The 27,679-nt window shown below is 61.3% G+C and overlaps 2 protein-coding genes across 3 annotated transcripts in view; one reads left to right on the top strand and one right to left on the bottom strand.

The window, feature by feature from the left end:
• Nucleotides 1-389: 389 nt before the first annotated feature.
• On the bottom strand, nt 390-18,486 carry CCDC92B (coiled-coil domain containing 92B). The gene is made up of 4 exons (XM_074845238.1): nt 18,356-18,486; nt 12,806-12,959; nt 8,469-8,516; nt 390-6,490 (listed from the first exon to the last, which is right to left on the bottom strand). The coding sequence occupies exons 1-4, from the start codon at nt 18,398-18,400 to the stop codon at nt 5,829-5,831; spliced, it is 909 nt and encodes a 302-aa protein (XP_074701339.1). The 5' UTR covers nt 18,401-18,486; the 3' UTR covers nt 390-5,828.
• A 5,166-nt stretch (nt 18,487-23,652) lies between these two features.
• Nucleotides 23,653-27,679, top strand: part of RAP1GAP2 (RAP1 GTPase activating protein 2) — a 70,133-nt gene continuing 66,106 nt past the window's right edge. For both annotated transcript variants that reach the window (XM_074845532.1, XM_074845533.1), the window contains exons 1-2: nt 23,653-23,824; nt 25,912-26,028. In XM_074845532.1, coding sequence (XP_074701633.1) covers nt 23,775-23,824; nt 25,912-26,028 — 167 coding nt within the window. In that variant the 5' untranslated portion in view covers nt 23,653-23,774. The remainder of the gene's footprint in view (nt 23,825-25,911; nt 26,029-27,679) is intronic.

The following is a 27,679-nucleotide window of genomic DNA, read 5'->3' on the forward strand; positions in this document are numbered from 1 at the left end:
GACACCTCCCACTAGCCCAGGTTGCCCAAAGCCCCGTCCAACCTCGCCTTGAACCCTTCCAGGGAGGGGGCAGCCACAGCTTCTCTGGGCAACCTGTGCCAGGGCCTCACCCCCCTCACAGGGAAAAGCTTCGTCCTTATATCTAATCTAAATCTTCCCTCTGTCAGTTTAAAACCATCACCCCTCATCCTATCCCTACGCCTCTGATCCAGAGTCCCTCCCCCCTTTCCTGCACCCCCCTTAAGCCCTGGGAGGCCGCTCTAAGGTCTCCCCGGAGCTGTGGAGGGGCTCTGGGTGCTGAGGCTGGAGCCAGTCCTGGGGAAGGAAGCAGAGACGCTCCTGGTTTGTGGCTGGAGGTGCCGGGTGTGGGACAGGACAGTACAACCCTCTGCAGATTTCAATCTCTTTATTAAGAAAAAGGCATATGACAACAACTGCTGAAGTACAGCTCCATACTCTAGTCTCTGGGTATTAACACGTTTTGAAAAGCACTTGGTTAAAAAGCAAAGTCGACATTAACATCGTCCTGGCGAATAACGGTGTCATGTTGTAAAATGAACATTCAAATAAAGCAGAGCAGTGTCAAACCTTTGGCGCCTGTCCCACCACAATGGCTCTCCCCAGCATGAGGCACAGGCTTTTATTGTTCTCAGCTGAGCTTTGCAAACTCAGCCAAGGAGAATATTTTTGCTCCAACAAAATCACAGCTGCTCCGGGACCAAGGGAGCTGTACCCAGGGGTGCTTCCCCCCCAGTCCCTCTGCCAGGGCCACCACCGGGGTCCCAAGCACAGCTCTGGCCAGGCAGAGGTGATGTCCCCACCCAGGGAGGCCGGTCACACCCTCAGCAAGGACTGGGATGACAGCGACCTTCTGTGTGACCTTGAAGCACCCGCGCAAATGCAGATGGTGCTCGTCCCTGCAGGGCTGAGGGGCTGCGGCTCAGCACCTTACCCGCGTCCCCTGGGGCGAAGGGTCTGCTTTTTCAGACATACAGAGATTGGGCCAATAGTCTCATTCCTGCCATAATTGCGATGACAGGAAAGGGGATCTTATTTTGGAAGCCACAAGATCCATGAAATCTATTGGGAAGAGGCTGGAGGTGTCTTCAGACCTGGGGAGGAACGGGTGCCACTTGGCTCCATGCTGGGTGCGCTTTCCACCCTCACACCAGCAGCTTCGCCACCCTGTTCCTGCCCGAAGGCGCGAGGGGAGGGAGGAAATGGAGGGATCTGAGATGGTGGCGGTACCGAGCGCGACGCTCTGCGTCCCCCTGCCCACGGGTGCCGGCCCTCCGCGTGGCCGCAGCGGGGAGCCGGGACGGCAGCGTGGCGGCAGGGCCAGCCCTGAGGCAGCGCTGGCAGAGAGGAGACAGAGGCAGAAACCCAGACTGGGGAGCAAAGGGCAGCTTCCACCAGCGAGGAGATGTGGCACTTTTATCTTTGCGCTTTTACAGGCCGCGTCATCTGGCGGGATCCTCCATGGCTGCCGTGCTCATCGGTCCCAGGTTTCTCCGGCTCGCCCGGCCTGGCACAGCGGCATCGCTGATCTTATCCACAGCGTGAGGCAACCGATGGACAGGAGGGAGTTTTCTCTCCCCTCCTATTGCATTCCCCGTAGGACTTGGCAGCCAGGCACTGACAGTGCAAGAGGGTGACAAGAACAGGCGTGCACTGAGGCGGCTGGGGCGGGACTGCAGCGAGACTGGCTCATCGGGGCTGCTGGGAAGCCAGGGCTGGTGTTCCCGGCGAAGGGCAGGACGCCACGGCTTTACGGGGCCGGCAGCAGCCAGCTCACAAAGCCGCACACGAGGACCCCGAAATGTTCACCTCGGTCCCAAAAACGACAGCCCGTTGACGTGCTGCTGGTTTACCCTCCCGGCAGGGAGAGCGAGCCGGGCAGCGCTGCTGCTCCTCTGCCTCCTCGGATCTGATTTTGGGGAATTTGTGCGTGGAGACGTGCTGTGCAGAGCAGAGCAATCCCTGACCACCGCTGGCTCCGAGGGAGAGCACCCCTCAGCCCCTCTGCCCCTTAACCCCGTGTCCAGTGAGGCGGTTTGCAGAAAGCCTTGGGCTCTGCCTCAGGCAAAGCTTCCCCAAGGCAGCAGGATCAGGCCCCGCCGCAGACAGGTCTCTGCGCGGTGCCGGGCAGCAGCGGGCAAGGCCGTGCAGCCTCCTGAGGGGGCTTTTGGCCCTCGCAATGGGGACGGGAAGGATGCAGCCAGGAGCGCTTAGATTAGCCCCAGCAAACACATTCAGAAAATATGGCTTTTTAATCAACAGGGTCAACTTCCCGACCAGTCTGCCCAGGGTTAAAATAAGCCCAGGGGAGTGTGCCCTGGGTTGCCAGGACAGGCTCTGCCACCTGGCTCTGCCATGGGCACATCTCCTCGTCGCCTCCCGCCTGCCACTCGCCCCGTGCCCGCTGCAAGGTTGCACAATGTCAGACATCGCTTTCTCAGAGAGCGTCAGGAAAAATAACAAGGAAAAGAGAGATCAGCAAACCCAACACATCAAATCCACGAGCCTCTGTCGAGCTGCGGAGCGGAAGGGGGGTGCCGAGGAGAGGTGCCCGGATGCAGAAAGCTCTCGGCACGTAAGATGCTGTTTAACAAGCGAGCTGTGCGCCCGTTCCCATCGGATCGTTCAGCTTCACGAGGCGGCGCTGAACCCCGCCTGCTCCCCACAGAGCACGGGGGTGCTGGCGGCTGCGCCCCTCGCGCTGCGCAGCGGGGGGATGGCGCGGGGCGAAGCTGGGTGCACCCCTTGTGCTCCCGGGGAGCCCTGCAGCTCAACTAAACGCACCCCCAGATCCCCGGGACACCTCACGGGCTGAGGGCTAGCTTAGTCCGAGACCAAGGGGGTCTGCACGAGCCCCCCGCCCAGGGAGAGGAGGGCAGGCACTGCGCGGGCTCCCGCTGCCCCCCGGGGCTGGCTCTGGCTAACGGCAGCCTGCTCATTAAAAAACAGGAACGCTGTCTTTTTGTTCTTTTTTTTTGATCATTTTGATCTCTTTGATCATTTTATACAAATACAAAGATTAAAATAATTTATCTCAACATCATTTCTATTACAATCATACAGTGTTTTCCCTTCAAAACAAGTGCGTCTATGTATATATATATAAGTGTATATATAGTATCTCTAGAGCTTCCCTCCCTCCCAAGAAAAGCAGCAGTGACTGAAGCAGGTACAGCACGCAGGAGCTGATCCTTCCCGCTCTGAGGTGAGGGCGCCAGGGAAAAGCACAGGGCTCGCCCCGACAGCTCCTCTCCAAGGACATTACGCTGGCACAAAGTGGGGGAACTGGGGTGCTCCCTCTCCATCCCTTTGGGAGACAACCCCCCCTCGCCTGCACGTCCAAGGGCTGCGGGGCTCAGGGCCTGCCCAGCCGCCCGCGAGCACCAGGGAGCACCGGGAGGGGGGAGAAGCAATGGGGGGACTGGAAATGAGACCAACTCCTTGAGCAAGCTGCTAATTAGTGGTGAAGAGGAAAGGATCCTGCAGCTCAGACAAGGTTGCTTCATTTACATACTAGGCACTAAAAATGATGATTGCTGGGAAGGTATTTACACAGAAGAAGGATCATACCTCTCCCTCCCCTTTTCAACGCTCAGGTCAGTCATCAACACCATGATCTTATCAAGGATTTTATAACAAAAACACAAAATACTCTATCAGGATTGTCTAGGAAGGAAAGGGGAAAGCAGCTGTGCACACCACAGCGAAGGGAACAGCCAAACGGTGCGGGGACACCTACGGCCCTCCCGCACCTTACAAGAGAACAGGGACAAATCCTCGGCGGAACCTCTCCGAACCTGAGAGAAACGGCAACTTCCGAAGGCCCAGCAGCCCCGGGGAGCAGGCGGCCGCGAGTGCGAGGCAGCACAAATGGCCCCTGGCTGCCCCCCTCTGCCTCGGGGGGGGGTGGGTGGCAGCAGGGCCCCCCCAGCACCCCCTGCTCACCCCCGGGCTGGGGCACGGCAGAGCCTGCCTTAAATCCCTCTGCAATGGGGAACGGGTGGGACGCATCCCATCACCCAGAGCCGGGCTCGGGGCTTTTCTCCCTTGTGCAACTGCACCCAGGTGGTCACCCCCCCGCTGCCCCCGCACCCCCGCCTGCCTGGGGAAGGCACTTTGGGCAGGGGATCTCTGCACCCAGGGCATGTGGGTGCCCTGCCCGGGCTCTCTGCAGCCTTCCATGGGGGGTGACAGGGTGGGCAGGCGGGAGCTGGGGGGGGCTCTGCCGGGCTCCGCACCCCCGAGGCAGCGGCTTTGGACACGTCAGGGGCTACCAAAATTTCCTGCTCGAGCTTTGCCTTTGCCCCCGGGAGCTGCACACCCCTGCAGGGCTTCAGCCCGGGCAACCGCTGGCTGGGCCCAGCTGGGGGGGGCCTGCCCAGGCGTGGCTTTGCTGGGCTACTTCCCAAAGTCACGGGTGTGTTAGGGACCACAGCGGGGGGGTGGGGGGGCCCAGCCCTCGAGGGAGCCCTGGGGGAGCAGGAGGGGTCTCACCCTCCAAAGCCTGACTATTCACATCACAGCCAAAGAAAAGGTACAAAAGCTGCTAATATCTGTCCTGCTAGTGCAGCTCGTATGCTTCGGGGGTGGATTTTACCACAGAGCTGGCCTAGGGACTGCTGAGGAGAACCTCGTAAAAGCATTTTAATATAGTATATAAATATTGAACTACAAAAATAGACACCTCTGACTGCATGGGCGCGCTGCGGGTGAGCTCGGGCAGGCTAAGCCCGACTGGTCTACGAGGGCGACGTTTTTGAAGATGTTTCAAACTGAATTGGAAGGAAATGGGGTCCGATGGCTGCGGCATCCTCCTGCCCACGCAGCCGGGCCAGCCAGGGCCGGCAGCCAAAGCGCCGGGGCGAAACCTGCCCCTCGGTATTGCCCGGAGCAACACGGGTCCCGCTGGTGCCTGAGCAGCGAGACCTTCGTCCTGCCCAGCCGCCGGAGCCCTCCTCTCCTCGGAGGCGGTGGGGGAGGACCGAAGGGCTGCGACAAACCCAGACCTGGCGACCGATGCGACTGAGACCCGAAATGCTGGTGCCGAGACGAGACCGGCTCGGCGCAGGGGGTGAATGGCAGCCCGGCTCCAGCAGCGTGTGGAGCAAGGCTGCGGTGGGCGAGGGGCTGCAGGGGTGTCCGGGAGAGCCTCGGCCAAGTCGTGCGTGTAGACGGAACACGGGGAAATCCGTGTTAGAGGCGGCCGAGCCGCTGCGCCGGGGAGCGAGGGCCTGGGAGCTGGCTGGCACGGCAGCACCGTCCCCTCTCTGGCACCCACGGGACCGACTGTCCCTCAGCTGCCGGCGTCCCCGAGGACCTTCCTGGTGATGTCTGGGGCTCTCCCCAGCCCGGCCGTGGCTTGGCGGTGCCCAAGGCTGAGCTCGTCCCCAGCCCTGTGCTGCACAGCCCACTGCTCGCTGCGGCACCCCCACCTCCCAGCACCCCCGGCCGGGGAAAACACACCCAGTGCGGCAGCAGCAGGAAGACCTTCTTGTTGCAAGAATGCTTTCTTATTTTTCCTTTCTCTCTTTCGTTCTTTCCTTGGAAGCTCTGGACAGGCGCTCAGCCCCCTCTGCAGCCCCGCTGCTGGGTTGCCCGCCTGCCCCGCAGCGCTGCCGGTGGCACCCCCCGGCTCAGACCCTTGGGGCAAGGGGGACCCTCCTCGGCTGCCTGTGGGCAGGAGGTGTGAGCAGGGCATTGCCTTCCGCTGCCCCTTCCCCTCCGAGGGGACGGGGGGAAGCAACCTCGGCCAGCACCCACCCCGGTGCCGCCGGGCTCAGGACTTCCTGGACACGCCGCCCGCTCACCGCCTACTCCCGGGGGGCACCGCGGGGGCCAGACCCCTGCTTCTTGCTGGCCTCACCCTTGGCCGACCTGGCCCTGGCCACTGGCTCCTGCGCCGGCTGCCGGGGAGGCCTCTGTGCCCGTGGGGCCACGGTGGCACCGGCCATGCCATGGGCCGGCACGGGGGGCTCCGTCGGCAGGTGCTGCAGGGCATGCGGCCGTGCCGTGTAGAGGAAAAGAGCCGGGTCGGGCATGGCGTCGTGCTCCTCCTGCGCGGGGTCCCTGGGGTGGGCCCCATCCCCGGGCGGGCGTCGAGCGTGCACCCTGTGCCCGCGGCGCCGGGGCCTGCCCTCGGGCGGGGGGATGGCGGGGGGCTGCTCAGGGGGCAGCCGCTTGCCCGCCCCGGGGCCCGGCAGCCGCTGGGCCGTGGCGTGCAGCTGCAGGGAGAGGTAAGCGGCCGCCTCCGTCTGCTTCTGCAGCTCAGTGTCGAGGATGGTGACGCGGTGGCTCCGCCGCTTCAGCTCCTCCAGGAACCGGCGCTCCTTGGTGCGGAGGCTGGACCGCAGCGCGGCCACCAGCGTCTCCTTGTGCTGCAGCTCCTTGCGCAGCTCCAGGTTGTCCTTCTCCTTCTCCTGCAGCTGGGCCTCCATCGCCCGGCACTTCTCCTCCAGCTCCTGGTCCAGGACATCTGCGGGGCCAAGGCACAGAAGGGGGTCAGGGGAGGCAGTGGGGGCTCAGCCCGGCACGGTGGCCTCAGCCCACGGCTCCCGGCAGGTCCCCGCATGCTCCCAACGTGGCTCTGAGGGCACATGGACACATGGCCAGTGTGTCCCAGCAGCGCCATCGAGGCTGTGCGGGTGCTTTTTGGAGCCAGGGATCCAAAACTCCCCTTTCCCGACGCGCCGCAGGCTGGGGAACCCCGTCAGCCCTGAGCGGCGGTGCTGCGGGCACGCTGCGGTGGGGAACACCCGGACGCAGGGGGTGGAAGCAAAGGCAGCTTCAGCGGAGGACGCTGTTGCCATGGAACCTGCCGCCTCTGCCTCGCTGCAGCCTCGTGCTGCAGTCTTAGAATTTTCCTAGGTAACTCGTTTTTCACCCTGAAAGTGACTCTGAGGGTGCGCAGAGGGCACATGTGGGCTGCGAGAGCAAAGGAAATGCACTCTGTGTCCCCTGGGGCAGGGGCTGGGGGTGGGCAGTGGCTCAAAATGCTCTTGTCCTCGACCAAAACACGTTGTCATCTCCAAAAGGGCAGGCATGCTGCTGGCGCGGGGCTCTCCGGGGCCCCGGGGACGTGGCCCAGGCACACACTGCGGCTGCTGCACCCCGTGACCAGCTGCATTCCCCACACTCAGCCCTGGGAGGTGTTTGGGGGACGGGGGGACCGCCTGGGGAGGGGACACGTCCCGCTGCGGGGGTGCGAGGCGGCAGCTGGAGCCGCTGGCACGGGGGATTCGCACCCTGCGGTGACGGGGCCGAGCGCCGTGGGCAGCAGGAGGGCCGGGGTGTGCCGTGAGCCCAACGCGGGGGCACGGGGGGGCCGGGCTGTGCTGGCACACCCCCCCTGCCCTCGGCAGCCCCGGCCGCACGCTCCTGCCCCAGCCCTTGGTGGGGTGCAGGGAGGGGAGCGGACGCTCCCCGGGCACCCGCCGGCGCTCAGCCCTGCCTGCCCGGGCCTGCTCCCGCTGCCTGCAATAATCTGCTTTTTACGATACGATTTGCAACCGCTTTACAGCCTCAGCTCCTGAGTGTCTTCTGCAGAGGAAAAATGCTTTCTAATGAGATCTTAAGGGAGGCAGCCGCACGCAGTAATTATTACATGAGTGGCATTCGAAGAGCAATCATCTGATGGCATCTTAAATTAGGTGGTTGCCCCATAAACGTGGCAGATGTGATCCTACTCTCTAAACTGTTAAAAGGCTGAAGGACGGGCAGAGGTCTGTGGGTGGGACTCACTGCACATGACGGCGCGTGACGCACCGGTGGCACCTGGCGGGCTGGATGCCAGCCCCCACCCCTAGCAGAGAGCCCACCCACATGGGGAAGGGACCCTGGGGCTCGGTGAGGGGAAACAGGGGTCTGCTGGGTGCTGGGATGGACTGAGAGACCAAGTGCCAGACCCCCAAATCCCGCCGGAGCCAGCCCTGGTGCTGGGGACAAAGCGCAGGTGGGGGCTCGGCGCCAGGGACCATTTCGGCTTCATCCGTGGGATGGAGGAGGAAGAGGAGCCGAGCTGCTGACAGAGCATCCTTGCTGGGCACCGCTGCCTGCCCCTGCCCACCCCGGCTGCTGCTGGGGCCGGGGACGCGTCACTTGGAGCCGTGCGGTGGCATTTGCTGGCCCGCGGCAGCAGCGTGGCCAGGGTGGTCTCAGCCTGCAGCACCCGGAGCAGAGGCAGGATGGAACCCAAAGGGACACCGCGGGGACACCCACACACACGACGTCCCCAACAGGCTGTGGACGGAGCCCACCCAGGGGTGCTGACTTTCACAGGCAAAACTTTCCTGAGTGGCCGCCCCTGCCCTCAGCCCGACTGTCCCCTGCAGACAAGGTCCATGTCCCCACCCTGGGTGGCCCCAATGGGCCCCTTCCAGCCACAGGCTCTTGGGGTGGCCCCCCCACACCCACACATGCTCCCCCTTATCTTGTGCACAAACCTGAGCTCTTACCTTGCTGGCGGGCTTCCAGCTCTTTTACTTCCAGGTCGTGGGTGAGCTCTGGAAGAGAAATCAAACAGGACTGAGAAGGAGCATCCCACCCATCCCGCGTGCTTCCCGTGTCCCCCCCGCTCCCTGCCAGGGCACTGGCCATCACTGCGGCGTGGCCGTCTTGGAGCACCAGCCACAGACTGAGCCAAAAATACAACGATTCTGGCAATTTCTACATTATTAAGCAGCCTCGGGTCTGGCATCTGCCACAGGTGCTGCCTCACGGCAGAGGGGCAGCCTCCATTTCTCTGGCAAAGCCTTTTCTTTTTCTCAGAGAGTTGCTGAACCATTTTTGGTGCTTTAAATCCGTACAAAGAGCAGAGCAATGGGCTGAAAATAGGCCAAAGTGTAAGCTGCCACCCAAAGTATTTCATCATTTACTGCTTCCAGGCCGATCTCTGCCTCTGCACGTGGCTCAAGCGGGACGGCCCTGGCCCCGCACGATGTGCCTGCAGGAGGACGCTGCCCGGCTCCGGGGGCAACGTGTAGCTCAGAATCTCAGCGGCAACGGGTGCAGGGATCTCCCTGGGGGGCCAGAGCTGCTGGTTTTGGGACGTGGCTCCTTGGGGCCGTGGGGTACAGATGTGCCACTGCGGGACACGGGCTGTGACTGTCCCCTCTCCTGGAGGGGGTGGCAGTGCTGCGGGGCCGGGAGCCGGGGGCAGGGGATGTAGTGTACTAGTAGCCATGGTTAATGATTAACGTGGTCAAGAGCGATAAGAAATTCATAAAGAATAGGCTTTGATCTCCAAACCCTAGAAAATAGGTAGAACGTCCTGGACCATCAAGAGAACATCTGGGATTGTGCTGAGGATGAGTGATTTGACAACCTGGCACAGTGACTGTTTGATTTCTTGGCAACAAAACTCATTTTTGAGTGTCCTAAAGTGAGCTACTTTCATTATACTACTAGAAAACACCCACAGGTCCAAGAGACCCCTGCCCAGGTTAAGACCCTTCCCCTGAGCGTGTGTAGTAGTAGAAGCCTTATGCAAGCTGAATTATAATTGTATGTTAATCACTAACCAATCAGTATCTAATAGGTGTGTTTGGAAAAGCACTAACCTCTGATTTTTGTGTATAAAAGGAGCGCGAAAACCTGCTGTTGGGGTTCTTGATTGGTGGAAAAGTCCCCCGAGCACCCAGGCCTGAATAAATACAGGAACTCTGTGAGCGTGTTAGGATGGGTTATTGCACACCAGGCACCCAGCCGCTTCTCGGACAACACAGGCAGCTGCAGGCAGCGCTGCCCTGTGCCCATGCTGCACCCCCAGCCCCGACACGCTGCCTGCTCCCTGCCTGCTCCCTGCCTGCACTCTGCCTAGCCCTGCGCTACAAAACCAGCTCACAAAAGGCAGCGAGGGAGGGAGCTCGGGGACTCGCTGGAGTTCACTTTACCCTGCACACTCTCACAGACAATCTCTTTTGAATTAATTATCAGCCCACCAAGCCACCAGCAGCTCTGAGAGGAGGAGAGGAGGGGCAGCAGCAGTGTTCAGTTGTTTTGGGGCTTTTTCTTCCCTGAAAGTGAGTTCAAATGGTTAATCTTTGCCCTACATTTTTCTTTTAATCTGCTTTCCTGCTGACTCTAATCCTCATCACTGCCATCCTTCTGAAACGAAATGCTTGGCTCAGCCTGCTCTGCCCGTCTGTCTTGGGAAACAAATCTGTAGTGAGAAGGCAGAAGTAACTGAGAACGTAATGCAGTTTCTGGAAAGCTTTCAGTGCTCCCGACTGCCCCACTGGAAATCAATGGCAACGTGGTATTCTGCTGAAGCTAAAATAATAGGTTTGGAGTCTCGGATATATTTGAAATGAGAACTAAAGCAGTTGCCTATTTCCAAAGGGGACATCGCCGTGCTGAGCAAGCGCAGGGCTCGGGGACGATGCACACCCGGGGTGCCAGCTTCTGTGGTGGAGCCATGGGGGCTGGTGGGAACCTGCCCCAGCACCGTCCCCACGACCCCCGAGGGGCAAATCCAGGGGTCACCACCCCACGGGGCTCCCTGAGGCCCCAGGCCCGAGCGGGAGGTGGGATACAGAAGTGCTGATGCCCCGACGTGTGAGGGTGCGGAGGGCCCATCGGCGCAGCCCATCCGGGCAGCTTTGCTGTCCATCGCCTGCGGGGATCCCCCCAAATCCCGCTCTGCTCCAGGCACCAGCCGGCGCTGACACCACCCATCAGGCTAATTATGGCCACAAGGCTTGAGCTCATCTTCCAGTAAAAGGAGAAGAAGAAGAGTTAGAGGAATCTATTGCTATTTCTGCTGCGTTCATACCTTGCAAATAAAATGGGAGTGGGAGGGAAGCCAACTCTCCTCTGTAACGTGAGGCTCGTTCCAATAAAGGGAGCGGGTGGTTCTGGGCCATGTTACCTTCCTGTAAAGCCTCCGACTGGGAACACTGGGCTGACTGGGAATGCTGGGCTGTGGGGGTTTCCTGGGGCCGGCTCTGCCCTGGCCCTGCAGCCGCCCCCTCCTCTTGCCAGGCTGTGGGGTGCTGGGGACTCGCAGGGGCTGAGCACACGGGGGCTCCGTCCCGCTTCCAGCTCTTGGTGGCCGAAGCTGCCGGGACGTCGGTTGCAGCCAGCGGGAGCTGCCATGGGGCCACAGGCACCAAACCTGGGGATTTATTTATTTACTGGTCCCTTCTGAACACGGCTGTTGTGCTGTGGGACCCAGCCCGGATCCAGAGGTGCTGGCTTGCTGCGGGCCTCCCCCCGGAGCAGCTCAGCCGGCTTGGCTCCCCCTCAGAGCAGACGCTCCCTCCGTCGGCATCGGCGAGGGCTCCGGCACCCGGAAAGTGCCGCCGCTGCTGTGAACGGAGCCTCTCGGGGCTGAGCGGGCGGCAGCCGGGAAGCAGAGCTCTGCGGGAGGGGGGGGCATCGCCAGCGGGGACACCTCGGGGAGACGTAAGCGGGGACGGCACAAAGGTTTAAGGCCTGAGCCAGCAGCTCCAGGGCAGGCAGTGCAGCTCCACGGGGCCACAGCGGGGGAAGCGCTGACTTACCGACTCCCCTGGTGCAAACAGCCCCCGCAGACCATCGGCAAAGTCACCTTGACACCCTTTGCCCCCACCGCTCCCTGCGATGCAGCATCACACACCTCGCGGGTGAGGATGCGACTCCTGCGGTCAGACAGTGCTATCGCTCGCCCACACCGGGAAGGAGATGGCTAATAGCCAACTGTGCGACGGGCTCATTCCTGCCCCTGGGGACTCTGAACACCCCGGCCCCATTTAGGCACGAGAACTCCGCTGTCTCGCCTGTCTGCAGAGGCCGTAAAACAACGAAACAGAACAGCAAAAGCTCGGAAAGGATGGGGAAAACCGGACAATGTTATCGACGCAGACATGTCTTTGTTTCCCACGAATCAGGGAGGACGAGAGGCTGGAAGACAAGGAGTGATTAGCTACGGCTGAATTATTGATGAGGGAGACGGCACAAGTTGGAATGAGTTTCGGTGGCGGGCAGGAGGCCGGGGAGCCACCGCTCTTGTTGAAGGGGAGGGCGACATCGCCGCAGCGGGGCTGTGAGTAGGGGGCTGGCAGCCGTAAAAGAGTAACAAAATATAAACGAGAAAATCACATTTCCTCCTGTTCTGAAAGTGGCCGTGGCATGATCTCGTACGTCCCAGTTACAGACGGCGTTCAACCCTCTTCTTTCCCCTTGTCTACTGGTACCTGGGAGACATGATGAACTACTTTTACATTTTCATCACCAAAATACCTTTGTGGGCATGGAGCAGGGGAAGAAAAGGCAGGACCATCTTGCTGGCTAATGCTGGGTTTTGCCCTTTCCTTACACCAGTGAACCCCTCAGGGGAGCCAAACATCTGCAGGGAGCAGGAACACGCAGCCGGGGAGCGCGCAGAGCTACTGGGGCTAATCCTCGTTCAGAAGTGTGCCCTGAGCACAGCGTGAAAGCAAAGGGAGAGGGTTTTAATGATGGATTATCAACACAGCCTCCTGTCTTACCACCCGCCCGGCCAGCTGATGCCCAGAATGAAAATTGCTCTGGTTCTCCAGTGTTGCAGCTGGAGGAAGCTGCTGGCACCCGCTGGCAGAGGAGCGATCTCAGAGGGTTTGGTGGCCACGTGGTGTGGTCTGGGAGGGGCTGGTGGCGCCCAGGACGGGGGTGCAGGCTGAAGGGGATATGGATCCCCTGATCCCCCACCCAGCAGGATCCCCCGCGGCTGGGCGCTCGCCTCCTCCGCGTCCTGCCGAGAGACCATCCCCGGGCCCCGGGGTGCCGGCGAGGAGCTTTCCTGCCCGGCGTGCTCCCACGCCCCAACGCTCACCTGAGCAGTGCTTCTGCAGGCGGAGGATCTCCAGGTGCAGGTCATGGAGCAGCTCCATCTGCTCCTTCTTCAGGAAAGCGATGTGCCGCTGCACGCTCTGGATCTGGTGCTCCAGGGACACGGTCTCCATCGCAACCAAATTCACCGTCCAGGCCTGCGGGGAGCGGAGACGGCTCGTGATCAGACACGCAGCAGCGCTCGCGAGCCCTGTCCCCGGAGCCCTCACGAGGGGCAGAGCCCGCCGGGTGCAAGGGGGCTGACTGCTCTCCTCTAGCCCTTCCGCGGGGATGTGGCTGTGGGCGAAGCAGCTCTGCTGGGCAGAGCCCCGGGGAACGGCCCCTGAGCCACCCCCCCGCCCCGCCACTGCCGTCCGGCCCGTGCTGGGGCTGGGCGGCTCAGAGGCTGCGTGAGCAGAAAACGCTGCCGCACGGACCCTGGCATCGGAACAGCTCGTTTCTATTTTGAATTTGGCCCTAGGAAATGTTTTGTCACCGAGCAGGATTGCATCTGGGACAGGATTGCTCCCCGCAGTCCCCAGGTGGGAGTTGCACCAGCGATGATTTTGGCTCTCACTTGACAAGTCGCATATTACGAAGCGGTAACTGCAGGGAGAGATCTAACACATGAAGAATACAACATGATCTGTCTAACCCCATCAGTGCTACGTGGCAAGGAGACTCATATTGTCTTCCAGAAGAAGAAACGTCTTCCCTGGTAATTCACCCAACAGACAAGAGCTGCCGTCAGTCCTGCGCCGGGCGGCTCGGCCGCGCTGGGGTCCATCACCACGTGTTAATTAACGGCTTCAGCGAAGCAGCAGCATGAGCTGCCTACCTGTGCCGCTGCACCACGGAGATAAAAATAAACCCCTGAAAGAGCCCTTAATCCTGGGAAATACCATTCCATGAGGATGTGGGATCTGTCCTTACTCCCCGCACCCAGCCCAGGACAGGGGGAAGCTGCAGCAAACGGAGGGGCAGTGTCACAGCGCGCGGTCCTGCCCCGGAGATGCTGCTCCGTTCCCTCCTTCGCCCCTGTCTGACCTCAGTTTTCTTCCTATAGAAACTTCAGAACTGAGCGAGCGCTTTGGCTCGTGTTTACGGCACGCCCAGCTCGGTATGTAGGACACTTGCAGATAATTCCCGCAACCAAACCCGAATCAAACCGCGTTGAAGCTCGATTCCACAGTAAGTGATCTTGGCAGTGCCACCAGTTCAGAGCTTTGCTCTTGCCAAAGCCTCTCCAGAGTCGTGAAATCCTTAAAGTCAGGTCTCCACTCTCCTACTATTTCATGAAAGGGGGGGTTGCAGCGAGACTCCAGAACGAAGGGGATCAGCGGCTGCCCTGGCCCCCCCCCCCGGGGTACAGCCCCCCTGCAAGGGGCTGGTGCCTGGCTCCCACGGGGGGTTTCTCGGCTGCGATGCCCCCGAGGTGGCCAGTGCTGAGGGTTTTGGGGAGCTCCAGCGCTGCTGCCCCTCTCCTGCAGCTGGTGTGGGGTGCGCTGGGAGGGGGCGGGGGGGGTACCCCAACTTGTGATGCTGGTGCTGCGCAGGCGGGGTGGTCAGAGGCAGCCGCAGCACCTAACTGGCACATAAATAAGTAGAAATGATAGAAATTGTGTTCTCCTGTGGCTGCTCCTGCTTGAGGGGGTCAGACCGAGCGGGGGGTGGGGCTGGGGGCTGGTCTGGCTGTCCCATGCAGAGGGCTGGCTCGGGGCTCCCATGGCAGGGTCTGCAGCCTGGGCGGTGTCTGCCCGTGGGGGCTCCACAAAAAGCCTGAAATAAGAATATTGGGTGATGGGAACTGGCTTTGGCAAATATGGAGGATTGTCAGTGGGGTTTTTTCATGTCCCAGGGAGACATTTCTGGAGGCAAAATAATGAAATTTTGAGTTTTAGGATGGCTCTGCTCTTCAGGGAGAGAAATGCTCCAATCAATCACCCCGTGAATGTGATGGGAAAGCAGGAAAAAGGCTGGCGCAGTGCATAAAAGTAACAGATACAAAGGTCCTGCTTCTGATTTAAGGTGCTTACTGTGGGAGGTAGGATTTGTACCGGCTTAAAGCTTCCCTGTGGAACAGTGTCAGGTAAGTGAGAAAAGCCCTGGCCTGGCCTGGCTGAAGGCAGGGACAGCACGGGCACGTCCCGGAACCCCAGGGACCTGCAGCCCCTCAGGGACGGGCATTTTAAAATGGAACCAGGGTAAAAAAAGTAATCTTGCTCCAGACTTAACTTCCTAATCATTCCTGTTCCTCTGAGTGGCAGGACGATGATTTTTAAGGCTTGTAAGTCACACGGCCTCTCCTGACGGCACCATAATGAGTAGACAAGAGAGTCAGCATCTGCCCTCTGCACGGCGAGCGCTGGCGGTGACGGGGGCTCGTTAAAGGTGTGCGGGGGGTGCGTGTCCCTGTGCCAGCGCAACACTTACAGAAGTTACCGGGCATCTGCTACGGGCCAGGAACACGCATCACACCACGGCACATCCCCCCGTGCACCGGGCTCTGGAGTGGCATCTGGATGGGACTTGTGGCACCTCATCTCGGGAAACATCAGAAAGTAGGTTGGACGGAGCCCGGGGGATATGTAGTGCTATTTTCAAGCACTTTGTTCTGTCTCGTTGCAATGCCTTTAGTAGAAATGGCTGCAGATTTTCCACTGAACTTTCCCTCCTTCCTTTAAGTAGGAAATTACCCTTTTTTACCAATGAAAGTATCTTCCTTTAAAAATAAATAGTTTCCTTTAAGAATAAATAGTTGATAAATACCAAGCTGTAAAGAAAGTCAAAGAAAAAAAATTCTGGAATTGAGATCTGCTTGTTGTCTCTGATTTGGCAGATAAAAAGCCTGCATAATTTACCTGGGCATGGGGGGAAAAAAAGAGTCTGTTTCCAAAGCTGCAATGGGAAATCCTTAGTGGGTTAGGCTCAGCTTTGCCTCTCCAACGTGACTTTCACCGTTGCCCCTCAGAAACAGCTCCCAGCCCGTGGCAGGAACGGCAGAGGGGTCGTGTCTGGGGGGCAGCACCTCGCTGTGGAGGGGGGCAGGAGCAGGAGCTGCCGTCCCAGGCAGATGGGGACGTGGCCAGTAACGGTCGTGCCGCTGCCCGCGGGCAGCGATGGGGAGATCCCTCCCGTGCCCCTCGCAACCCCGTCACAGGTCAGGATGCCAGAGCTGGTAACGAAGCTTCAGCAGCAGCTGTGAACAGCTCGAGCGTCTCCAACGTCGTCCCAAGGCAGCGGGGGAGCTCTCGCCTGGCCCAGGCTGTGCCCCCCGTTACCCCAGAGGGTTTCAGAACCAAACTCCCAACTCCATTGCTGCTGTGGCTGTTATTTTTCTTGTCCAGACTCGTTCTAACCCGCCAAAGCAGCCGGCGGTGGAAGCCTCCACAGTGACCACGTACTCTGCGGCTCTGAGGAGTGATGTGTGAGGTTACAGCTAGTGAAAGCAACGTCATTCACAATAAAAGCCAAGGTAAGCGATAGCCCTCTTTAGCTTGAAGGATGCTCTGCGCCCTCGTGCTTCCGACACTCGTTCACGTACGCGCTCACAGCGCTGGAAAGGAGGCAGCAATCAGCCGAACAGAGGGTTTTGACCCCGTTTGAAGGTGACGCCTATGGCCTGAGCTGGCCCCTTCCCCCAGCAGCGTGTGGCTGAGTGGTTCTCTCCAGCTTTGGAGCACCCACGGGGCTCTGCTCCATCACTGAGAGCTTTCCAGGAACACATTTTCCTGCCTGACCACCCAGGATTTTGAGCACAGGATCACAGGAGCTGCAGGACAGCCCCCAGCGGGGCACTCGCGACCAGATCTTCAGCTTTAAAAGTGCACTTCTAATACCTCAACCCTCAACTGTGGACTCACCCAGAGAGGCTGCGAAAGCGGAGCTGGCAAAGCGCCCGAGAAGTCAGAGGAGGTTCCCGGGGTGCTGATCACAAGCAGCTCCCGGGAGACCGCGTGAGTGCAACCCACGAACACGAACGTGGGGGGATATTCACCAGGAACAGGCAAGCACGCTCCCGCGCGGGCCTTGGGGAGCTGCTCCCCACAGGGTTCCCTGCTCTGCTCAGCCACCCCGGCCCTCAGCAGAGCTCCCCGTGCCTGATGCGGCACCAGCATGGGGTGAAGCAACGTGGGGCTCAGCCCCCCGCAATTCCCCACGCTGGGCAGTCGTGGGCACGGTCTCGACTGCTGAGCCTCCCTGCGGGCCTGCCCCTGCCTCCAAAACACAGGTTTTTGCCCTCACTCCTTATATTTCACCATATGACTACAGGACAAGGCACGTTGGGGGTCCTGACCCGAGCGGGGTGTTTCAAAGCGCCATCGGAGACCTCAGTGAGATTCACAATTTCATCCCAATTTATCAGAACTCTCATTTCACTAAACGACTGAAGCAGCCTCTTGAAGTAGCTACAATGACCAATTTAGTTGCGAGTCTACTCAGAGCTGGTCTCCTTTGCACAGACAGATTGTTTGAGAATTTGCTTCCAGGGCAAAACTACACTGAAGTCTGTTTAACGCCAATCAGAATCCCAAGACTTTGACCCAGGAAACCCCCTCAGCTCCAGATGATGCGTCTGAGAGGCAGACACGGCACTGCATGTACACACCCCCCCCCCCAAACACCGTCACACCCAGACCCGGCCCTTATCCGCAAAATGGTGAATTCACGAGGAGTCGGAGGGCACAAACAAGGTTTGCAGGAACAGGTCGATAATTCACCCTGCGGTGGCTGCCAGCAACCCCCTCTCCGTCGCGTTAAAACACACGCAGGAACAAACACCGATACAACTAGAAATCTGTTCTGCTTAGTATTTACCATCGCAGAGAATAAGAACCCAAACTTTGCAGCAAGGCCACGAAGCAAGTACAGCCTTAAATGTCAGGAAAAGAAGGCAGCAGGAAGCCAAGAATCTGGCGGAAGGTCACAGAGGAAGAGGCGATGCCAGGAATAGAAACTAGAGGTGAAATCCCGGCCTTGGGGAAGGCAGCGGGGAACCTGCCCTGGCCTCGCCCGCGGCCCAACGACCCTCGGAGTCCCGTCTGCTGCCCGGTACCTGCCAACCTCCGCTGAAGGGTGACACCGACACAAACGCTGATCACCAATTCCCGTGTTTTCTCCCTATTCTCCGCACACCACGGCCCGACCAACAGCCGGGGCTGAGGCTCCTCGCTCGCGGCTGATGGTGAAGGCGAGGCCGAGCTTCCCCCGGCGCGGGGGGGACCCCGAGGGAGCAGGATCTGGCCCAGCCCCAACGCTCCGCATCAATCGGCCTCTTCACTGGGCGACCCCCGCGGTGCCGCCCCGCGCTTGGGGGGTCTGGGGGCTGCGCTCTCCGCCCCCCCCCGGGTCCGACCTGCGGACACTTCACCCCGCAGCTGCCGGCGCCGCCGCCGGGTGGTTCCTCACGGGCTGCAGCAACTTCTAGAAGAGGCGCCGGGGGGGCCGTAGGCAACTTCTGGAGGGACCCCCCCACCCTTCCCTGCAGGGAGAGACCCTCCCCGGGCTGCCCCCCCCCCCCCCCGCCTTCCCCCGCCGAGCCCCGGGCCCTTACCTGGGGGGAGCGGCGGGGCCCCGCGGGCCGCTCGCTGGGTGTCATGGAGGGGGGGGCGCGGCGGGGCCGGGGCCGGGGCCGGGGTCCCCGCGCTGCCCGCGCTGCCTGCGGCGGCCCCGCCTCGCCCGGCCCGGCCCGGCCCCGCCGTAAACAGGCGGCAACGTGACCGGAACTGGGGAGCTCCGCGGGGCGGGGGGGCGGGGAGCCGCCACGGGGGGGGCGGTGGCGGCGGGGCCGCGGGGACCGGCCTCAGCGCCGGGGACATCCCACCCCCTTGTATTGGGGCCGGGGCTCCGCTGCCCGAACCCCCCCCAGGCCCCAGAGCCCCCCCCCGGCCGGGGCGCCGCTCCCGTTCCCCCCCCTGCCGCTGTCCGCGGTGCTGAAGCCGCAACTGGAGCTGCCGCCTCCGGCTCGGCCCCGGGGGGGGGCAGCGGGCAGCGAGCGGGCCCGAAAACCGGGATCGGGCGGGGATCTGGGGGTGTGCTGGGGGCTTGGGGGGCTGCTGGGGGCTTGGGGGGCTGCTGGGGAGCTGCCGGGGACCAGCAGCCTTCGTGTCCCCCGCGGGGTTTTTACCACGGACGCGGCTCCCGGGGGGATGCGGGGGCAGATGGGGGGGGGGAGGTACCCGCCTCCGCCAGGCAGCCGGTGGGCAGAGCCGGTCCCAGAAGAGCTCCCGGAGGCTGTGGTCGGGGAGGGGGTGAGAGCAGGTTGTTTACTCATGCGGTTACTAATTCTTCATGCCCTTGTGCCTGTGCTATCCAGCGCAGCTGCGGCTCCAAAGATGACTAAATCCGCTGCGCCGCTGTCGCGGCGGGGGAAGCTCGGAGGCAGCGGCCTGTTCCCCCCCGCGGCGAAGGCGCAGAGGAATGGAAGCGCCCCCCGTCAGCTGACAGCCTGCTGATCCCCGAGCCCCCAGACCCAGGGCTGCTGCGGGGAGCTGCTCTGACGCTCAGCTGGGCTGCGCCGCCCTCCTCCCGCTAAGGCTGCTCTGTTTGGGGCCTATCTCTGGGCTGGGCTTCGGGGCTCTTCTACACAGAGTGAGTTTAATTCACGCTAAAAGAGAAATCGTTAAATCAGGAGAAAAGGTGACCTTGAGGTCTGGGGTCTGCATGTGCACACACAAGCTTTTGGGTGGCAATGAATTATTCAGCCACCTCTGCTTAAGGCTCCGGTCAGTGCAGTCGGGAGCTTCAGGGCTTCCTAACGCCCATCCAGACACGCTGCCTCCTCTTGGGGCCTCCCCCAGCTTGGTGGCTCTGGAAAAGAAGAGTTCTTCCTGCAATGACACGTTAAGAGGTGACGGGTTTCTGTGCGAAGGAGGAGAGGGCAGACTTTCTTATTGGGAGAAGTGTTGCCCCATGAGGAGCAGCTCTCACCCGTGTGTCACCAGCAGGTCAGCGCTTGCCAGGGCGTTGTTTGTCCCTCTTGGTGCAGTTCGCTGCGGGGGGGGGCTGGTTTAATGTCTCACCATGGCTTCCCCTAACTCATGTGCCGACTGGAGTAGCAGCAATTGCAGTCAGGGAGGTGGGGGAGGAGGGACTGGTGACTTCCGATTGCCTCCTGTTTCACCAGCTTTGTGCTATTTCCACTGGTTTTGCACTGAACAGGAGTCGACCCTGCGAACGATCGAGGTCAGGCGCTGGGGGACGGAGAGCTGCCTGGGGGCGAGGTCACTGCGCTGGGGTACCAACTGCGAGGGGAGGCTGCGGAGCCCCGCGCACCTCCGTGGCACGGGGTAATGCCGGCTGCTCCACTGTGCTTGCCCGGCAGCTCAGACTCGGCCACCGTGCACACACGCTGCGAGTGTTTCCCATCCCCTCTCCTGCTTGTGCTCACCATTCCACAGTGAACTGGTTTCACTGGTGGCTTTTCACCCCGAGAGCTGCTCGCAGCATTTTTGACTGGGACGTGGCCCAGCAGGGCCAGGGCTAACGGCTGCAGCGACCGCCATGTCCTGCTCCGCAGCCACCCCACAGCCCTTCCCCGCTCCCCCCTTGCGCCGAGAGGCGGGAGACGCTTCTCTGACGGCTCTGAGGTGGTTTGTGATCGACGCCATGAGTTGACAACAACTGCCATTTCAGCCTCAGCAGGAGTTGGGGGGTCCCCATCGCCAGCCCGGTGCATGACTGAGCTCCAGAGGCTGCTGGGCAGAGCCGGCCACCCCTTGCCTGGCGAACACCGGCTGGGGACACCCCATCTGCAGTGGGTGCTCCAAGGGGACACCGGCAGCACCCACCTGCTCCCTGTGACCCCCTGGGTGTGGGCAGCGCTGGCGTGGCAGTGGGGCTTTGCCCCTTGGAAGCTGTCCTGGAGGGAGGACAGTGGGGCTGCAGCGGCTGCAGGGGCTGCAGCAGTGAGGGGATGCAGCGAGGGGGATGCAGGGGATGCAGCAGCAATGGGATGCAGCAATGGGATGCAGTGAGGGGATGCAGGAGATGCAGGGGATGCAGGGGATGCAGCAGTGAGGGGATGCAGCGAGGGGATGCAGGGGATGCGAGGGGCTGCAGGCAGCAGCTCTGCCTTGCGGGCTGGGCGCGGGCCGCTGCCTGCTGCGGGCAGCTCCGGACCGACACTGACCTCTACCGGCAGCGGTACAGGCAGCGGTACAGGCAGAGGTACTGGCAGCGGTACAGGCAGCGGCAGCTTGCAGCCTCCAGCGCCGGGCTCAGCCTGCCCGGGTCTGGGGGTCCCCACCCTGGGTGTGTGGGGGGTGCTGGGTGGTCAGAGCGGGGGGCTCCGGCCGGCAGCGAGGGGTGGGCACAGCCCCCAGGGGTGTGTAGGTGTCTGGGTGTAGTGTAGGGGTGTGGAGGTGTATGGGTCGAGCGTCCGGGGGGTGCCGGTGTTTGAGCAGAGCCCTCGCAGGCCGCAGCCCCGGTGCTTTGGGCAGGCGGGGGGGCAGCTGCGGGGGGGCCGGGGCTGGGGCTGGGGGCTGTGGCAGGGCAGCTGCAAGGGGAGGGTGGCAAAGGAGAGCTGTGGGCCTGCTCGTGGCCTCTCCGTGACAGCGGTTTGATCCCATCGTAGCTGAGATGTTTGTTCAAGAGTTGCAGAATCGCTGAGGTTGGGGAAAGACCTTTAAGTTCACTAGTAGGGGAATTTCTGTGTTTAATTTAAAAATGAGTTTAACTTTGCTTCAAATATTATTTTTCAACCTAATTGAAATGTAGCCTATGTGTGTGTCTTCTAATTGCTTTGAAGAACCTAATCAGAAGCTCCTTAAAATGACGGAGGGTTTTGATAAATTTAACATTAGCTTAACATTTCCAGAGGGACTTGAAAATATCAGACTTTCAGGGATATTTGCTTGAGCTAAGTAATGCAATTTGTCCCGCAGAGGGCTGTTGCTGCCCAGCTGAGGGCCGCAGCGACGCCGGGGGAAGGGGGCCGGGGAGCGTGGCCCGTGACACCCGGTGGAAGGGGGCAAAGCTTTGGGAAATAACGGGCCAAATCTGGCAACCTGTCTCAGGCGTGCTGGCCTGGAGGGCGCCCAGCTGGGCTCAGCACAAAGGGGCACCTGAAAGGTGCTGGATGTGTCAGCGTGTATGCGCTATGTCAACACTCCAGTTTTTAAAAGTTCTCATTATTTTATAACTTTTTTTTTTTTTTTAATAAAAGTTGTTTTTACTCTTTAAATCTCACAGGCTTGGCAAAACACACCTGTGCTGAAACAGGGGTGGGGCGGTTCCTGGGCTCCAGGGGCAGAAGGGAGAGCTTCAGCCTCTCCCATGGCCTCTCCTCTGGCCCCCCGGGGTCCCTTCGCTGCTTCCCCCTGTGACCCCCCCGCCGCAGCCGCCCGAGGCTCATCCGTGGGGCCTGAGGCTCTCTCTGCGCTTGCAGGTGTGAAACTCAGCACAACTCTCAGGCTCTGCAGAGTGGGGATCAGATTTTTTCATCTGCTCTTGGCTCCGAATCTGGTCGTGAGCAGCATCATTCCCGGCGGAGCTGGTGCCTGCGGGTAACAGGCCCGCGCTGAGGGGTGAGCTCACTTGCTGCCTGACTCGGTGAAATACAATATATCGACAATTTCCTGCTCATAAGTTCAGCCGAAGCATCCAGCTGAGGACCGAGCTCAGAGCTGCCAGCTGCCCCGCCGGAGCAGGGACGCAGCCCCCCGGGGTGGGAGTTTCCTTCCAGCCCTCAGCCCCAAATCGTGGGAGGCGATGGCTCTTCTGGAGGACACGTCATGCCCAGAATTTGGGACCCCCCCCAGCTGAGCCCCCTTTATGTGGCACAGCCTCTCAGGCTGACACGGCACAGCACCCCGCTGCTTCCCCAACGCCCCCCAGATGTGTTCGGGCCCTACGAGAGTGGGACTCGAGAGTTACCAATAATAGGTGTTTGCTTCATGTCGTTTGATTTAAGTGGAGCTGTTGGAACGCGGGTGCAACACCTGGGTTTGCTGAGCTGCGAAGTTAAGTTCTCAAAGGTCAGAAAAGTTGGGGTTTAGGGCCACAACATCACTGCTGAGAGACAGCTTTTAGTGTGATTTGAAGCTCCTTGAAATAATAATGTCTGGACATGCTCCCAGTCTGTTTCCTGAGCACTATGGGCTGTCCGTGACCGAACACACCCGCAGGGGCTCCAGGGGGAACCCCGGGCTCCGGCCGGTGGCAGGTTTCAGCTCTGGGTCCATGGGGGGGATGATTTTCCCTCGGCGTTCCCGGACCTCACCCAGGCAACTTCTGCTGGGCTGGTTGGTGGTTCCCAGGGGTGAGCAGGGACCAGCGGCAGAGCCGGGGCTCAACGGGGGGGTGGGCTCCTCTGCTGCGAGGGGGACGGTGACTGCGGGGGACTCGGCCTGAGCGGGGGGAGCCTGGCTGGCAGGACCCCATTTCTGTGGTTATTTCCACCGGTGACCGTTCCCAAGGGACTTTGGCTCTGACTGACTCCGAGAAGCTGGAAAAAACGTGTTTCCTTGGAGAGACGGGTGGGGTCCAGCTACGAGTAGGAGACTCTGCTCCCACCGCGAGGTCTGTGGAGCAGGGCTGGAGATGGAGCCTCGGTGTGCACCCCATCACCCCCACACCCAGCACCCCCACACCCCATCACCCCCACACCCATCAGCCCCCCAGCCTCATCACCCCCCCCATCACCCCCTCGCCCTTCGGGGCTGCCCCGGGGGGAGCGGTCATTGCATAATGCTTTACATAACAAGGGAGGGTGATGTGCCCCCCCCCCCCGCCCCGCCCGGCCCGGGTCCCCCCCCCCGTCGTCCCCCCCCAGGTTCCGGAGGAGGCGGGAGCGCGCGGGAGCGCGCAGGAGCCGGCGCAGCCGCCCCAGCCCCCCCGGGGGCCGGTGTCCTGCTCGGGCGCTGCCCGCCGCCGGGACGGGCCGGTTGGCAGCGGGGGTTTGCCGGTGGGGAACCCCCCTCCCGACCCCCCCCTCGCCCCCGCTCCGCTGTGGGACCCCCCCGCGCTGCGGCATGGCCTCGGGCAAGGCGGCGGGGGAGCGGCGCTGGGAGCTGGTGCGCTGGTGAGTGGGGGGGGGGGCAGCGGATGGGAGGGGGCAGCCCCGGGAGCTGGGGGCGGAGGGGGGGGCGGTCCTGGGCTGGGGGGTCCCGGCAGATAGCCTGAGCGCTCCCGGCAGGCTCGGGGAGGGGGGACCCCAGCGGGAGACCGGGGGAAGGCGGGGGTAAGTTTGCAATGGGGTCCCGGTTTGGTGGGGGGGCTGCTCCTAGCCCGGAGGGGGGGTCCCGGCTGCTGGGCCAGGTGAAGAGGGGAATCGCGGCCGGGGAGGGCTCCGGGGCGGGGGGGACACACGGGGCTTAGTGCCGGCACCCTGGGGCCCCCCGGGACCCCCCAAGGGCTCAGCATGGTCCTGGGCGAAGGGGTCTGGGGGGTCCCAGCGGGGCGGCTGCCCCGGCGTGGTGGGGGGCACATGTCCCCGGGCAGGGAGAGGGCGGTTCGGGACTGCAGCTGCTGCGAGGGGGGGTCCGGCATTTGGGGTCCAGTAGAGGTAGAAGAGTCGGACCCCAAAGCGGGATCCAGCTGCTGGACGAGGGAAGCGGGGGGAGCAGCAGCGGCCCCGGGCCCGGGCAAGTTCGCGGGATGTCCCCGGGACCCGCGGGGGAGGTTTGGGGGACCCCGGCTGTTGTCGTGGGGTGAAGGGTGCTGAGGCTGCTCTGGGCCTTGGCACGGGGACCCGCTTCTTCCTGCCGGGGACGGGGCAGCTGGGACGGGCTGACATCGGAAACAAGCTCTCTCTGTGTGCGGTTTTTTATCTTAATTGTGCAGTCTGTGACGTCCGAAGCTTGTGACTTTTGAGCAGGGCGCTGCAGCCACGCCAGGCCGTGGGGTGACCCCGGGTGCCGCTGATGGGAGAGCTGGGAGCGGGTCTGGGGCTCATCCTGCGCCCCAGCACCGGCCGGGCTGGGTGCGGGGGCTCCTGGTGTGGGGGGGATCCCTGCAGACCCGGGGGACCAGCCGGCGTGGAAATCATCCGGGGTTACTCCAAGCTTGTGAAGCTTTTCTTCCTTTTTTTCTCCTCCGCAGCAGCCTAGGGAACTTTTTTCTTGCCCCTTCAGACCGAAACGGCCGCGGTGGCTCCTTGGCTTGGCCATTGTGCCACCCCGCTGCCTCACCCCTCCGTTTCCTTCCCAACAGACATTCCAGCTCCCCGCTAACACCCCACGCCAGAGCTGCGGCCGCGACCGGCCTCGTTGCTTAGACCACGAAAACGGGCAGCTCAGCCCAAACGGGGACACGCAAGGAGCTGTTTGGGTTTGGGTTCGCTGAGAACGGGAGATCCCGACGCCTGCGCTGGTGCTGCGCTGGGCAGCGTGGCCGGTCCCCGCGGCTGGCGGTGGGAACATGCAGAGGAGGGGGCTGCGAGCTCGCCCCAGCCCCGGCCGGGGTTCCACGGGCGCCGTGTGTGCGTGCGTGTCTGCAACCACTGCTACAGGGGCTTTAAATAATTAATCGCTTGCTGATGAAATTTCATGTTCAGAGGAGGGTGTGTGAAGTGCAGCTGGTTGTTGGGATGGAGGCAGGCGGCAGAACTGTGTTCTGAAAGATGGGAACAACCGTGGTTACCGACATTTTGCTCCTGTAAGAGAACCTGAACTTCTCCGGCCAAAATAATGACCATCAATTCATCACTTGAGCATTACTTAATAAGCCTCAACGTCCGGCCTGACATGCGAAATGATGTTAGAAGGGCATTAGCCTGGTCTTGCAGCCAGTGCCAGGGCTGGTGCCGGGCAGGAGCCGTCACAGGCAGGATGTGCCCCGGGGTGATGGGCACAGCAGTGGCAGGGAGCAAGGGTGGTGGGGGGCCACCGTCCCCCCCCGGGGGACACCCTTGGCAGGAGGCCTGGTCCCAGCCACCGCCCCATGCCCGTGGGAGCGTCCGCCAACGGGCAGGGAAGGACGGGGCCGGCACAGGGATGTGGTTGGGGCCGTAACATCGTTTTTCCGCTCCCTCCAAGGCAGGCGGTGGTGGTGGTGGTGGTGTCGGAGTTGCGGCTGCTGAGCCAGCCGCTCTGCTCTCCGCGTCCCGCAGCTCCCCCTCCACAACCCTGCGCTAATAAATATTTCAGTCTTTCTCGCTGTTATTTTTAGGTACGTGCGAGAAGGCCGGTTTCGGATCGAGGAGAGGACGCTGACGGCTTTCCAGTGGCTGTACTCGCCCCACCAGCACCGCATCGTCAGCCGGGCCGACCTGGGCTCGCCCAGCAGGTAAGGGGGGGCCGGGGGGTGCAGGGCCAGGGGCTGCGGGGAGCACCGGCACGTCCACTGCTCTGCCACGAGCCCTCGTGGCTTTGACGTGGTCTGTGAGCTCCTGTCTCTGGAGCCCTGCGAATACCCGAGCACCTTGGGGGTCGCTTTAACGTGAGGTTCCAGACGCAGGGGGTGCAGCCGGGAGCTGCAAGCGCCGCACAAGCACCGCTCTGGCTTAAAGCAGGGAAAGGGCAAATTGCTGACTGCCCTCCCCAAGCTTTTGTTTTTAACACCCCCCCACTTTTGGTCAAGCGCACAAGCTGTTGAGGACCCGTGTTACGCATGTAGCGCACTTGAGATTTAATTAAAAAATAAATTGGGAGCCCATTTATTGAGAACGGTCAGTGTGAGGTTAATGGTTGGACTAGATGATCTTCAAGGTCTTTTCCAACCTGGATGATTCTGGGATTCTGTGATCTTTTACGGATCACCGTAAGTGATTTCTGAAAAATATTTGTTCTGATACCCCGGTTTCATTTGGTGGTTAAACTCTTCCCCTTCACAGCTGGTTGGGAACGTGTCTGGGAGCGACGGCCGGGGCACGTGCCTGGCTCTCCCCGCTGGTGCACTTGCGTCGCTGTCGGTTCCGATCCCAGTGTTTGGTGACAAAACGCCATTAACATAAAAGCCTTGCAGGCTTCAAGACACATATAGCGCAGTGTCTGCTTTCCTGCCCGTTAAGAGCACCGAAACCCCCCGAGTCCCCGTGTGGCCACGCAGCTAAAAGCTTCTCCCTCTTTATTTCCGCAGCAGTTCAGCTCTGAGAGCCCTTAAAGCCCTGAAGTATTTATCTCCCTGGAATTGCATGGACCAGAATAACAGCGGGAGGGAGGGGGTGGCCGAAACGCACGGCTCGCTGTGGGGGGGCAGGGGCTGCCCAGGATGGGGAGCAGGAGGGGAGGCGACCCCCCCGCCTGGAAGGGATTTCTGGGAGCAGGAGGGAGCCGCCCCACTTTCCTCGGCGGGAGCCGTGGTGTTCCCGAGACAGCGATTCCCCCGCCTGCCGCCGCAGAGGGTTTCCAAAAACTGACATTACCATGCTGGTTATTGATTTTAACTAATTTTTGCAAATTGCTACCAAGAGCTGTGTTAATCTCACCCCTGGTGCACGTATATCATGCAGCGTGTGGAACCTAAGTGCGTGTAATGTCATTTATAATTAATGTTAAGTACCGCTGGGGTTAATTCCACTGGATTAATTTGATTTCCCGTGGGCTGGGAAGTTACCTGGCGCAGCCTGGCAGAGTGGGGGGGTGTCAGTGCCTGGGTGCGGATGGTGCCCGCATCCCTCTTCAGGGGATAAACCCTCGTCCCAGCTCGCAGCCGCCGCTGTCGCAGTGCGAGCCCCGGCTCAGCCAGGCCCAGCTTTGCCACGCTCCGGCTCCACGGGTGACACGCTGACGCCGGGATGCTCTGTGGCGTTTCAGGCTGTCACATTATTTATCTGTCACGTTAATCGGATCGCTCGCTCTGCTCTGCACTTACTGCTTTTTCTTTGCATAATGGTGGTGACACAGCTGAGCAAGAGGACGGCTGACCCGCTGGAGGGGTTAATGTAACAGGTATATTTTATTATTTTCATGATTTATAGACATTATTGTACTCCTCG

This window comes from Strix aluco, chromosome 19 (genome assembly GCF_031877795.1).
Source record: "Strix aluco isolate bStrAlu1 chromosome 19, bStrAlu1.hap1, whole genome shotgun sequence".
Taxonomy (NCBI): Eukaryota; Metazoa; Chordata; class Aves; order Strigiformes; family Strigidae; genus Strix; species Strix aluco.